We start from the raw sequence: 13,103 nt of genomic DNA on the forward strand, positions 1-13,103 counted from the left end.
ACCAACAGTCATATATGTCATTTTTCCTGCAGTGCACGCTTCAGGCTCCCACAAAGATGTTATCTTCACACCTTTTTTCCCCAGATAAAAACACATTTGAGCTGCTAGCACATCTTCTTGCCCTTCTTTCCTGGAATTAGAAAACCCAAGACCTTTTCCTGAAGGGTCCTCTGCCTCAAATACCACCAGTACAGCTTTTTAGATCTCTCCTTCAAGAAGCTGAAAGCCTGAGCCCAGTCTAATTTCTCTTCAGGTTCTCATTAGGCTCATTACAGCCTTGCATAGCTTGCTGCAATTTTCTGCTGATGGGCACAGTCTCAATGGACACACCCTTCAAGGAAGCAGCAGTTCCTAATTTTCTTCCCTATGAGAGACCTCCTCCCTTTGCCATAAGCCTCCTTTTTATAAGGCACCACCTGACCTGCCCCTTGTCCAGGTGTGACCAGGTAAAGCTGATCACACCCCCTTTCACACTTCCCCAGCACCATCCCACCAGACCAAGGCCCCTGAAAGGAACAATTCCTCCAAGTTCCAGCTCTGTGACAAAGACAAATCCATTTACGCTCTGCGAGACTTCAAAATTAAATTCAAAGTTGTGCTATTTTATAGCATTTCTGATGGTTTGCTACAGAGTGACATTCTCTCTTGAGGGCTTGGGCTGGTGTTTTGCTTTTTATTGTGGTTTATTTCACCACTTCTCCTGCCTGGCAGAAAAGTACCCAAAAGCCTGAAGACCATTATCCTACCTGGAAAACAAAACCAAAATTAAAAACCATTCCATGGCAAAGGTTGTGGCTGCATTTAATTTATTGATCAATCAAAGCAGAGACTGATGCATAACAGTTGAGGGAGCAAGGAAGAACATGTTTGATTGAAGAATTTGTGAGGGAAATGTCATGTTGAAGGGTCCAGCTCCAGCACTTAGCATTCGCCCTGGTGCCTGACGAACAGACCTCCAAAGCTGCGTCTGAAGAGGGAGAGGGAGACCAAAATTAGAGACATGGATCTCATTTCTATAGCCTGACTTTACCCAAATAAGCCAAATGCCCTTGTGCTCTCCAAGTCATAGAGTACTTCTCTTAATGTTCCGCCTCTTTTCAGATTCCTCAAGTTACATGCTTTCATACGTTGAAGAGATTTGGGACAAACCCCATAATTTTGGACACCTCCTACGGTCACACTTTCAATCACCCTGACAGGGAGGCAGTCAGCAATGCTATGAGCCTGCAAGCGGGGATCTGCTTTTAATTGCAAGGGGAGGAGGAGAAGACTCACTCAGGCTTAGGATCTGCGGCGCCTGGGGGGTGGCAGAGGAGTGAGCGTGGGGAGAGGAACATGGGGTAGGGATGGGAGCTAACGGGAGCTCTGGGGCTTCCACACCAGCTGCCACAGCTGCGTGTGAGCTCCTCTGGTTCAATGGCCGCATGGTGAGCTCTGTACTTACGAGACAGCGCTGCAGAACTGGCACTTGTTTCCGTAAGTTCTGCCGTCGGAGCCGCAGATGGGGGTGTACTCGGAGGTGCAGACCAGGTTGCCGCCCTTCTGCTGGAAAGCGCTGCAGTCGATGTTTACATTTTGCTAATGGAACAAAAAACAGGGTTTAAAACTTCTGTTCCCCATATTTTCCTACCTAAGTGCTTTGTGTTTATTTAATATTTGTGATGTGGCAAGGCACGAAAGCGCTTTTCAGGAGCGGGGCTCTGTTGTTCCAGCAATTCTGAAGACTCAGAGAATGTGCTTGCCTGGAACAACCTGAAGCAGGGAGATGGTGGAGGCAAAAAAAAAAAATCTAATAAATATTATTATAAGTAGTGGAATGACCATGCTGGTATTTCCAGGCTGGCTCTCCCACTGGCTGCTCTGGTTCAGCAGACAAGCAGAGGCAAGTGGACAGAAAGGGGGTGGTCACAAGCCCCAGTGCACTAAGATCTCCCACCTGGGGAATCACTGCTACTAATAGTGCTCCTGCATCAATGACACAGCATCTCTTGCTCATCCAGTTTCACAGTAAATGAAGATCTCAGCACCTTCTGCCTGCTATTCCCAGATCAGAGAGGGGACCAAATATCTCAGCCATGGATTAGGTTCCATACCTGTTGACCCTGGCATAACTATTTTCCTCAAGTCCTACTTCCATGCCAAATGCACCAGGACAGTGGAGGCATTTCTATTATTCAGCCATGAATTTGTGTTGCAAAATGTAACAGCAGTTAAGAGTGCAGATTTCTGGCTTTACCTGGAAGCACTCTCCGTAGGTCCGCAGGTTCACGTCCAGGCCGCTCCTTTGGGGGGAAAGCAAGTGGAGAATGAATGAGCACAGTGCAGCTGCTCCGTGAGCCAAACAACCCCTTTATGCTCCAAATGCCAAAAAGAGCAATACTGATCCAGAAACCCTGCCCTGGGCCCTTCACTTACGCCACAGCAGTACAGAACTGGCACTTGTTCCTGTAGGTGATGCCATTGGTGCCGCAGATGGGGGAGTACTCCATGGTGCAGGGGATGTTGTAACCACTGCCAGGCTTCAGGAAACCAGTACAGTCGACCTGAAACAGTCACAGAGCAGCACTTGAATCTCTGCTCCCTTTTGCAGCAGCCCTGTGTAATGGAGTGTGGTGCAGGAGACATTCCCCCCTCTACCCAGAGCTGCAAGACGAAAGGGGCTTCCAGCCACAGTGTGGTGGATTTGGGGGAGCACAGATGAAATCCTGCCTGTGGGTACAGCACCAGTATCTGTTCTGAGGTGAGCTTCATCCCTGTCATCTTGGAGATTTTCCCCCTGAATGCCACCATGAAGGATCCTTGCCTAAAATACCTCACACCTTTCAAAAATGGAGTTTACACTCAACCTGCTGCTCCTGCAATTACTCTGAGTGTATTGAAATGGGAGTCATTGTATTATGTGAAATTGCACAGCCAGAATGTTTCTTTACTCTCTCTCTCTCTCTCTAAACTAAAAATAGACATTCTTTGTCACTTCATGGTAGCTCCATATATTGATACTAACTTTAACTTAACTTTGTGATAAACATTCTGATAGAATCAGGTTTTTTTATGTTACAAAATTATAGTTTAGTTGAAATTCAAACTTCTTCTGGGAATTTCTCAGCTACAACAAGCCTCTAAGTCTAAATGTAAAGGGAAGTGTTTTCACAACACTAAACAAAACACTCTTGAAATCAAAAAGTCTCCATTCTAAACTCTAGTGTTACACAGAAGATCTTTTGCCTTTTAAAACTCACTGATTTTAGCAGTTCAAACGAAATGCAGATTAAATTTCCTGCAAATCTGAAATTCTTCATTTTCACCCCATTTCTGAGAGCTAGCAGTTGTGTGGGTCCAGTACAGAACCAATCCTAGGCTAGGTTTGTGTCTGGCTATCACCCAGCAGGGGAAGGGACCAATGTCTGACCGTACCTTAACGCATCTTCCATCGTGTTTCTTGTCAAGAGCACGGTTGTGGCTAGAGGGAGAGAGAGAGAAGAAAAGCAGGGATTAATCTTTTCATGCCATGTTGTCATCTCAATCATTAAGTCCCTCCACCCGTAAAGCCCCAGTAATTAATCAGATTCTGGAGCTTTGACACGGAAGATCCCGGGCATTAGGGAAGACAGAAACTTAAGAAAATTCTAGTCCACCCCACGATTAGTCACAACCCCAAGGGCTTCTGCCTGCTGCTTGAACTGGCAGTGTCAGGGGACTTTTTACTCACAAGAAGTCCCTGCAGAGGGAGCACTCGTTGGGGTAGGTGCGGCCATTGGTGCCACACACGGGGTCGTAGTTGCGGGGACAGGCGACGTTCATGGTTTTCCCGGTCGTCATGTAGGCGCTGCAGGAGGCCTGGGAAAGGGGACTCGTCATGTCTCCAAACACACAGAAGGGTGTTCTTGCCCTAATCGTGTTTTTGCTGCATTGGGAGGCTACTGTGAGAAACCTCTATGGCTCCTCCATGGTGAAAAAAAAATTTATATCGAGTATCTTACAGCGTAACAAAAGCACCTCTCTGGTATTAAAATTTAAAGTAATTTTGGTGAGAATTATGGGCAAAAATGATCATTCCTTGGGGAACCAAGACAGGGAAGATATTTAGGCAGATATTCAATAGTCCTATAGATTTTCTACTGGTACTCTGTGCTGTGCTGACTCACATTCTACATTATTAATCGCTGTCTTTTTAATCATCAAAGTGCTAAATTATCTCTCTCTGACAAAGGTGGTTTCTTATGTTGGGAAAAGAGGTGCACTTAGGGGCACTTCTTTCTTATTCATTCTCTCTTTTTTTTCCCTCAAGCATTCCCTGACATATAGTGTGAGTATGAATTATTCATCTAGACTTAGAAATCAAGACTAAATGACAAAGATCTAATACTCACCCGTCTTTGGGCAACAGCAAGATCTACAATAAAAAGAGAAATTATAAAATGTAGAAGTTGTATGATGTCCTTCACTAAAATTCCTTTGGAAACATCAATTTCCCTACAGAGTAACCAAATACACCTTCTCATTACCAAGAAGTGATTATCCTCCCAAATGTTTCATCTACTTTAAGCAAATGCAAAGTGATACACCGAGATAAAAAAAAAAAATCACTTATTTGTGAAACCAGACATTTTGACTCACTAAACAAGAAATAGGATCTAAAATTTTATCCTTCTTTAGCACCATAATCCCCACTAAGGCTCAAAAGCTTAAAGCATAGATCCCATGTGTTTGTCTGCACAAGGGTGAAGTTCATTGACAAGAGAGGCCGCGTATTCCTAAACCATCACATCCCCAAGAGCCTGCATCCCTCAGGATGCACAGAGACAGGGAAAGGATCAGGAGGTCTAGACCAGCATAGAGTGTAACAAAAAGGACAAAAACGACTTACCAGAAAGGCAGCCAAGAAGGACCAGCCCCAGAAGGGCAGCACAGTTGGCCATCTTCATGCTGGCGGTGGTGGTAGCGGCTGTGCCGTGTGGGTCGGTTGCCGGAGAGTCTGTGGATGGTTCTCAGCCTTCTCCCTCCCCAGTATATATATGCATCTCCCCGACCTTGTGAAGTCATCACCAGAAAGTAATTATTTGCTCTGTAAACTAAGAAAATTGTATCGATTACCGAGTTGAGCTCCAAAGAATACTTGTTTGTTAGAGAGATGCCCAGAAGAATTAAACAAAAATGTGAGCTACACCCAGCTTGTTAACAAAGGCGTCTTGCTGTACAATGAGTGATTTGTACTTTCCAAACAGGAGCACTGTCTCAATAGAGGATGTTATGAAATGGAATATGGAAGTTGGGGAAGGAAAAAAGAGCCCATTTGTTGGAAGTGTTTGACTTGTGCTCACCATATCACATATGCTAGACAGGAACTGGGCTCTGGGAGACTTTCATGGTACAGCAGAGTGAGGTGACAGGAGCATGGGACACTCTGAGGTTTTACTGACATCATATTTGGGGTCTGGAAAGCATCAGTGCACTTTAAAGATGCTGAAGTCTCGGTGAATCTCTCCGCACTCTCTCCTGTAATTTCCTGGTACACTGGATTTCTCACCCACAGAAAGTCATCATGAGAGAAAAGCATTACAAAAACCCCCAGAAGTTTATTAGACATTTCTGTGTAGGAGCAAGAGTTATTCATCTGTTGGCAATGAACACGAGTCTGATTAAGAAATTATGGGAATAAGTAGCCTTAAATCTGTACTGGGATAATGTTTCCTATTAAAGGGAAGCAACTGGTGTTCTGTGCAGGTAAAATGGGCTTGTCAATACCAAAGGCATTCCAGAAAAAATTCCAGTAACTGCAAACAGGAGAGCCGTTAGGCTTCCCCCTTCTCCCTCAATTATATGGCATTAAATTTAGAGTGTCAGCTGAGAGTCGTGTTTTAGGGGAGATAAGTGATAAATAATGTGCTAGGCTCTGCTAAGTGGCTCGACTCTATCACAAGTGTATGGAAAAACAAATAGGGGATATTGCATAAAATAATAAATTTTTGATTTAAGGTAGTCACGGAAGGAAGTGACGGATGGAACTTGTTTGTGCTTCAGAAGAAGCATACATGTGGCTTAAAGGTAGCCTGAGTTTTAAATAGAAAATCAGAATTGGTTTTCTTATTATCCTGGGAGATGTTCAACACTTGGCATGAGCAGATAAATCATAAAAATGTAGCTGAAAGTATAAGGGAACCGTAGTCACAGAATGGAGACTGTGGGATTTGGCCTGTTTATATCAATGAAATCATTTTCCTGAAAAATAAATGAATAATGCTATTTGGATCTCTTTCACAAATATCACAAGTTGAAGGGTTCCTTTGAAAGTTGTTTCTGTCGCATTCTTAGCATCCTGAGCAAGTTGACTTTCAGATTCCTTGAACTGATTGTGAGCACATTTGGAAAGGAAGTGGTAGTCACGGAAGCATTAATATTGATTAATCTCCAGGGGCAGGAATGCCAAAGTCTGAAAACAAAGCTTCCTCAGAACTTGCACCAGCCACTGGTGGAGGTGCTGCTTGCCAGCCCCATGGCTGGGGGGGCTCCAGCAGCAGAGTCTGTCTCCTCTTCAGCCCTGCAACCCAAACTCCCCCATACCCACCTCCAGATCCCAGATCCCCATTAGCAGGAACTGTGCTGCTTCTCCTGTTGTGCTTCCTGCCAGGCTGAAGCCAGCAGGAGCTGTTGTGCCTGGCAGGTGTCTGCCAGGGAGCGGCATCACTCTCATGTTGGGCCAACACCTGCCCTTTCATTAGTTAGATCCACTGGGAGATCCGCTCTGCCCCGTGTGCTGCCCCTGAGGGTCTTGGTGGCCATCCGAAAAGCTCTTCTGCTCCAGCAGCCCCTGCCACTTCCCAGGGCAGCAGGGAGGAAAAGAGAAACGAGGAAAGAGCCTTGCTACAGGGTCTGGGAGAAGGGATGGGAGACAAAGGGCAGTGTCCAGGGCAGGGCACGAGAGCTGCTGGCACAGGTGTGACACGGGATTGCACAAGGAGCTCCATTAAGAGGAAGCAGAGGGAATGGGACAGCAGTAATCACAGGAGAGCAGATGGACTGAAAACAGGCATTAGGAGCAGTGAAAAACAACAGTACTCACAACAGTGAGCCTTGGGAAATGGCATGCACCTGTTGCAAATGGGAAGGGCAAAGTGAGCCCACCTGCCCAAACCCCTGGGATGCGTGTGATGGTGCCAGACTGTTCTCAGTGGTGCCCAGGACAAGGAGCAGTGCCCATGAACTAAAACACAACAAGTTCCGCCTCAACAGGAGGAGAAACTTCTTTCCATTGAGAGTTGCAGAGCCCGGAACAGCTGCCCAGGGAGGTCATGGAGTCTCTCTGTCTGGAGTCATCCCAAACCCACTTGGCCATGTTCCTGTGTCACCTGCTCCAGGTGTCCCTGCTTTGGCGGGGGTTTGGACTAGATGATCTCCAGAGATCACTTCCAACCCAAACTATCCTGTGATTCTGAGGTTCGGAAGTATCATGATGGAGGGCTCAGTAAAGTGACTTTGGAATTATTTTCATGTTACTACAGATACGAGATCCATATAGAAACTTAAATAAAACTCTTAAATAAAATGTTTCCTTCTATTTCAGACTCCTAAAGGGCAAACATTCAGGAAGGTTATGGCCACATGAATGAGATAAATGTTTGCCATCATATGATGGGTCCTCTTAAGGTAAATTTCCAATAACTCTGGGTTTCTAATCCAGCAGTATTTTTTCCCATAGCAGTGATAATTTCCTGGGAAGATTTTCCTCTGGTCTTGAGACCTCCTACCTCAAGTAAGTCCATAGCCTACCACAACCTAAAAAATTCTTCACTGATGATGCTCCCTGCTTTGGTTTAAAACTTGCCATAGTCTTCATCTGGCTACAAAGACCAACAAAAATTGGGGGTTTTAAAAATTATTATTAAATACGGGGGTGGATGTGTGCACGCAAGAGATGTTGTCGTGCCAGCAGCGGTATCGCTGTGCTGCTCCGCTCTGCGGCTGTCACGGGCTGAGCGAGAACAAAGGGGCTCCGCGCTGCAGCCCGGCAGGAGGAGGGAGGGCGCAAAGCGCGTCTCTCTGCGGTTCGCTGGGATGTGGAACAGCTGCAGGAGCTCCCAGCCGAGCTGCTGTTCCCAGACCTCTGCACACGGGGGCAGAGCTGGATCTTCTATGAGAGCAGAAATTCAATTTACAGCCGGCAAAGCCCCTGCTCTAAGCCGCACTCACCTATTATTTCTCCTTGTAGTTCAGCTATCTGATTGCTGCCCGAATATCTCCAGTCTTTTAAGCATAGATGATATCACAGGCAAGGGTGTCTGGAATAATTTGACTGTCTGGAAGCTGCAGGCTAACAGCATAAGGCTGAGGATCCCAATCCCTCAGTGAATCTCAGCTCTGCCTCACTGCAATAGCTCTGACACAGCCAGCCTCCCAAAACACCCACAATTAATTCACTTTTCAAACATAATTTTATTTTTCTCCACATCAAGAAAGAATGCAGTAACAAACCATTTCTCCTGAATGAAGCCACAGAGAGAAACTGCATTAACAGAAAGGTCTAGACTGGCCTGAGGTATATTTTGGCCAGCAACAAGTTGAACAATGCACAAAAATAGAAGGAACGATATAAAATAAAGCAGAACAAAATAAGTACATGCAATGTGTTAATCAGGTTGTGGGGTAATTGAATGGCATTTCCTGAATCCAAAACATCAGATAATGACATAAAGTGCTGAGGTACTACTCAAAGAATTGTACCATAAAATACCTTGGCAGGCAGACAATGTTTCCTGCCTTGAATTTCCTGGAGGGAGAGTTAGATTAGTAATGGTGAGAGGATTTGTGCTGTTGTGGCAGGATTTTATTGAGAAGCAATAAAAAAAATTATTTCCAACGAGGTGCTCATAAAGGAGAATTCTCTTCCTCTCCATCCTAAGGAGCATCCAGGATGATCTGCTGGGACAAGAGCCTGGGGATTCTACTGGAGTTCTGCTCTGCCCTTGGTCACTCCTGAGCAATCACAGAGGATTTATCATTTCTATTCACAGATTCCCCTTAATTGCCTGCTGGATTTTCCTGTTTAGCAGACATGCCCCTGCAAGAGGCCCTCTGAGCATCACAGGGATCTCCAGCATGATCAGGAGCTCTGCTTGTCTCCAAGGCATCGTGGCTCCTGAGGGCCATCCTCATCCTCCCTGCTGCTCAAGGAAAAAAATAACTGCTGCAGCTGGTGCTCTCCTACCCTGACTCCCACGCTCAGCAGAGAGGGAGAAGAAGGAGACTGAATGTGCCCCACACCCCCAGCACTGCCTCCCGGAACCTCAATTTATCCTGGTCCCCAGAACTCGCATCTGCCACTGAAAAGCCGTCCCACACACAGACCTCCCCCTCACAGCGGGGACATTCCAGCCCCAGGAAGGGACTTGGCACTAAATGGCTGCAGAGAGTCGTGTCTTTTGGAAATAAATTGTCTCCTTTTAGAGAGCTGCTCTCTGCAGTCTCTGGGAAGTGACACATTGTCACTTAAGATCATTAACTATTTGACTGTGAGACTTCTGCCTCTACAGCACGGGCACTGGCAGCGCCTCGCTGCTGATGAATAATAAATTAACACTGTGACTCTGAGCCCTTCCTTTCATCAACCGAGATTTCCAGAGGCCGGAGAATCTCAAAGGATCCTCTACAAGCAACAGTCAAGGTAATTACCTTCAACCAGCAGCTAAATGATGGGTGAGGTGCCCGGATGGGCTGTGGCCGTGGTTGCCAGCATCCCCTGGACATCAGCTCTGTTAGCACTGGCTGCCCACGGGTTTCTGCAATGCCCCTCAGCAACGAACCAGCGCGGGCAGCCCAGAGAAAACACCCTGTGACATTGCTCTGGGGAGCAAAGCAGATTGCAAAAGGCCTTCTCTCACCTAGAGGTGGGTTTTCAATCCTGCTTGTGAGGTGGAGGCAGCTTGGAATGTGACCTTGCTCATGTATTCTCTTGCAGGTGTAAGAAATTGGGGATAACCCCAGAAACTGAAACAGGGACGAGCAGCTCATTGTGCCAGCAAGACCCCTTCTGTGTGCAGAACGGTGCCAGAACACCCCAATTACAAGTCTTGGGACTGTCTCTAATTATGTTTATGTTTAGGTTTGCCCGGGGCCTCTTCATGCTGCCAGGCTACAAAGAGTGAGGCTGGGTGAGGCTGCAGGTATTTGACAGCAGCAGCTGGGGAGGGAGGCAGCCCCTCTCACCCAGGCAGAGAGTGTCTGTCAGATCCCCTCCAGATCCCTGGAGCACCAGGATGCATCTCCAGCCCGGGTTTTCTTTTGGAAAGCCAGATGAAGGCAGATGCCCACAAAAGCTGCCCATTGCCTTTGCGGCTGGGGTTGATATTTTTGTAGATCAGAACACCATTCTCCCTGTCCCTGCAATTTGCCCACTCATTCCCACAGCCCAGGGTTGCTGCACTGGTATAATCATGCAACATATTAGGTAAAACCAAAATGAGACTAAAGGACGACATAAATGCTGGGTCTTTTTTTTATTATCAGAGGTTTCACGATTGATAAGAGGTTTTCAAGGGTCAGGTCAAGGGTTTAGGAACATGGGGAGCATTGCCAGGGAGGGCTGTTCTTTCTCAGCTGAATCCAGTCAAGAACTTAACATGCATCAAGAGACCTCAAACCAAGAACTCCACGGCTTCTCCTGCAGAGAAAGAAACCAGGACCTCAGAATCAGAACATCTGGGCTTTTACTGTTGGTCTGTCCCTCTGCACCACAGAGGGACTTCTGAACTCTATTCCACATATTTCCTTTTATTATTGACATATAAAGACAAGAAAAGTTCTTAATTTAAAAGACCAAAGAGTCTGTAGGAAACAGGCTTTGTTTGATGAGAGAAAGCTCTTTTGCAAGTCACTTAAGAGGAAAACTGAGAACACTCTGTTGTCTCTTTATATGTGAAAGAAAGGAGTTCCTAGCAAACTCTCCCGCCCCCCCCCCAAAAAAAATATTACCCTTGCTGGTGAGAGAAAAAACAAATGAAATAAAAGAACTTTACTTCTCCAACCTGTCTCCAAGACTGATTAGCCAGTTTAAGCTAGGTTAATTCACCACTTAGTAGGTGAAGAGATTTATTCCATACGTACAGGAAGGCATTGCAGAACATGCATTTGTTGGGGTAGGTGACACCATCAGAGCCACAGTGAGGGACATACTCCATGGTACACATATTCCTGAGAGCCCTCTGGTTCCTGCAGTAGATGGGTGCAGCCTGTATTCACAAAAAAAAAAAAAAAAAAAAAAAAAAAAAGAGCTCTCAACCAAAGCTGGGTGAGAAAGGTGACATTAGGAGGCCCCACACACCCCTTGAGCTGCCCCCTAACTGCCCAGAGCAGATGCTGAGGAAAAGCCCAGGGCAGGATGCAGTGGAGTGCTGCCTCCAGCCATGCAGAGCCTGTGTAACCACTGCAAATGATGCTGCAGTAACTTTGACAACAACTTGGACATGAACTGAATACTGCCCTACTTGTTGAAACTATCACCAGATGAAAATGGCAATTTCACTGGATAATATCTGTGGCAAATATTGCTCAGGCAGCTGGGTGCCTCAGGATTTTGAAAGGCTCCATCGTGATGTGATTAGTAAAGATTTATACAGAAACTGCTTTAAGGAAAGAAGGGATGGAGAATAGAAAAATCTGTCCCTTACCTGCAGCACATCAGTAGCTGGAACTAAAAGAAAAAAAAAAAAAAAAAAAAAAAGAATAAGAACAAACAAAATATGTTACAAATGCAATTCATGGATTCTGTTGAAGTCTGACAATGCATGCCCTGAATACATATCCTCCAACTCCCTGTGTGTTAGCAAATTATTCTTAGACAAAAGGAATTTCAGGCAAAATGTTGTGCCATACTGTATGTTGATTCTGCAGTATTTTTTTTTTAATAAGAGTTACAGTCAAAATGGGAAAAGCTGTGTAAAATAAAAGAAGAGAAAGGCATTTTCCATGGTTCAAAGGATGGAACAGGACATAAACTCAAAGCAAAGCGAATTATCGAGGTAAACAGGGACATAAAGCTGACAAGTACACAGAGGCAGCATCTTATATGCATTGCCAATATTACTTTTAAATAAGAATAGTATTTAGTGAGGGGTGAATTTATAAAGCTTCTACAGCAGTTCAGGCACTCAAACTGCACCTCGGTTCAGGATGACTACAAAAAATGTTCACTTTCATTCAGTAAAATTATTTGTGTTTCTGCAACATTTCAGAGGTTAAATACTGGTTGTCTGAGTCTCCGGGTTGCACCACGTACATGTCACTTCTTTCATTATGCATAAACTAGCACTGAGAGTAGAGCTGTTCCCACAGTTGTTCTTACCCACTCAGTTCTGTTGCTAAAATATTACCCCATAAGTGATAGTCTCTGATGTCAAGTCTTTTCAACACTATCTTTCTAGGAGTAAATAAGTCCTTGCAGAATGGAGCTCTTTCCAGTCTGAGGATGTTTTTTTGTGGTTTTGAAGACAGCCAGCGCTTACTCCAAGGCAGAGCAGGAGGCAGTGGAGCCACTCACCTGAGATGAAGAACAGGGCCAGAGAGAGCAGAAGCAGCACCCCCGTGATCTTCATGGTGGCTGGATGAGCTGTGAGCAGCAGAGCTTGGCTTTTGCTCAGGAAACACAACCTGGATTCTGTCCTCAGGTGGCAACCACGCTTATATGTACGCCTGCACCACTGGGGGGGCGGGGGGGGGGGATGTTTGTGCATGTTCATATTTGCCTTATCCACCCTTATCCTGGAGCAACATTTCCAGCCTTTTGTCTCAGTGGTAATATCAGTAAAGGTAAGCTGTGCTGTAAGCCAAGAATGGTGTTTCTTCATCAACGGGAGTCACGAGAAGTTTAGATGTGTGAGATACACCCTCTGCGTCGTTATTTTAAGTTAAATATGTGACAGTTTCCTTCTGAAGGACCATAGAAAATTCCTGCAGGCAAAAGAGCCACTGTACAAAGTGCTGTCAGATTTTCTCTGTTCACCTATCACTGCCTATTTTTGTGCAGTGCTTTTTCTCAAGAAAAACATTGAATGAAATGCTTCCGTAGCAGAAAGGTTCTCCTTTTATTTTTGTGCTTCACCCAAGTAAAACAT

At 45.5% G+C, this 13,103-nt stretch overlaps 2 protein-coding genes across 2 annotated transcripts; both read right to left on the reverse strand.

The window, feature by feature from the left end:
- Positions 1–789: 789 nt before the first annotated feature.
- On the reverse strand, positions 790–5,043 carry LOC128795725 (ovomucoid-like). The gene is given in 9 exon segments (XM_053956744.1): positions 790–967; positions 1,445–1,578; positions 2,237–2,282; positions 2,416–2,543; positions 3,415–3,460; positions 3,710–3,837; positions 4,371–4,393; positions 4,868–4,973; positions 4,975–5,043. Coding segments are annotated over 9 exon segments (726 nt in total). The 3' UTR covers positions 790–921.
- Positions 5,044–10,471: 5,428 nt separating this feature from the next.
- LOC128795724 (ovomucoid-like) lies at positions 10,472–12,639 on the reverse strand. The gene is made up of 4 exons (XM_053956743.1): positions 12,530–12,639; positions 11,661–11,683; positions 11,098–11,222; positions 10,472–10,654 (listed from the first exon to the last, which is right to left on the reverse strand). Exons 1-4 carry the CDS (start codon positions 12,582–12,584, stop codon positions 10,609–10,611), a joined length of 249 nt encoding a protein of 82 aa, XP_053812718.1. The 5' UTR covers positions 12,585–12,639; the 3' UTR covers positions 10,472–10,608.
- Positions 12,640–13,103: the final 464 nt, after the last annotated feature.

Source organism: Vidua chalybeata, chromosome 15 (assembly GCF_026979565.1).
Source record: "Vidua chalybeata isolate OUT-0048 chromosome 15, bVidCha1 merged haplotype, whole genome shotgun sequence".
In the NCBI taxonomy this organism is placed as follows: Eukaryota; Metazoa; Chordata; class Aves; order Passeriformes; family Viduidae; genus Vidua; species Vidua chalybeata.

Excerpts from the sequence above, each read along its gene's own strand:
- LOC128795724 (XM_053956743.1), bottom strand. The coding sequence starts at position 12,584 with ATGAAGATCACGGGGGTGCTGCTTCTGCTCTCTCTGGCCCTGTTCTTC. Across the intron at positions 11,684-12,529 it reads GGCCCTGTTCTTCATCTCAG|TTCCAGCTACTGATGTGCTG; the intron begins GTGAGTGGCTCC and ends TTTTTCTTTTAG. Across the intron at positions 10,655-11,097 it reads ATGTTCTGCAATGCCTTCCT|GAGAAGCCGTGGAGTTCTTG; the intron begins GTACGTATGGAA and ends CTTTCTCTGCAG.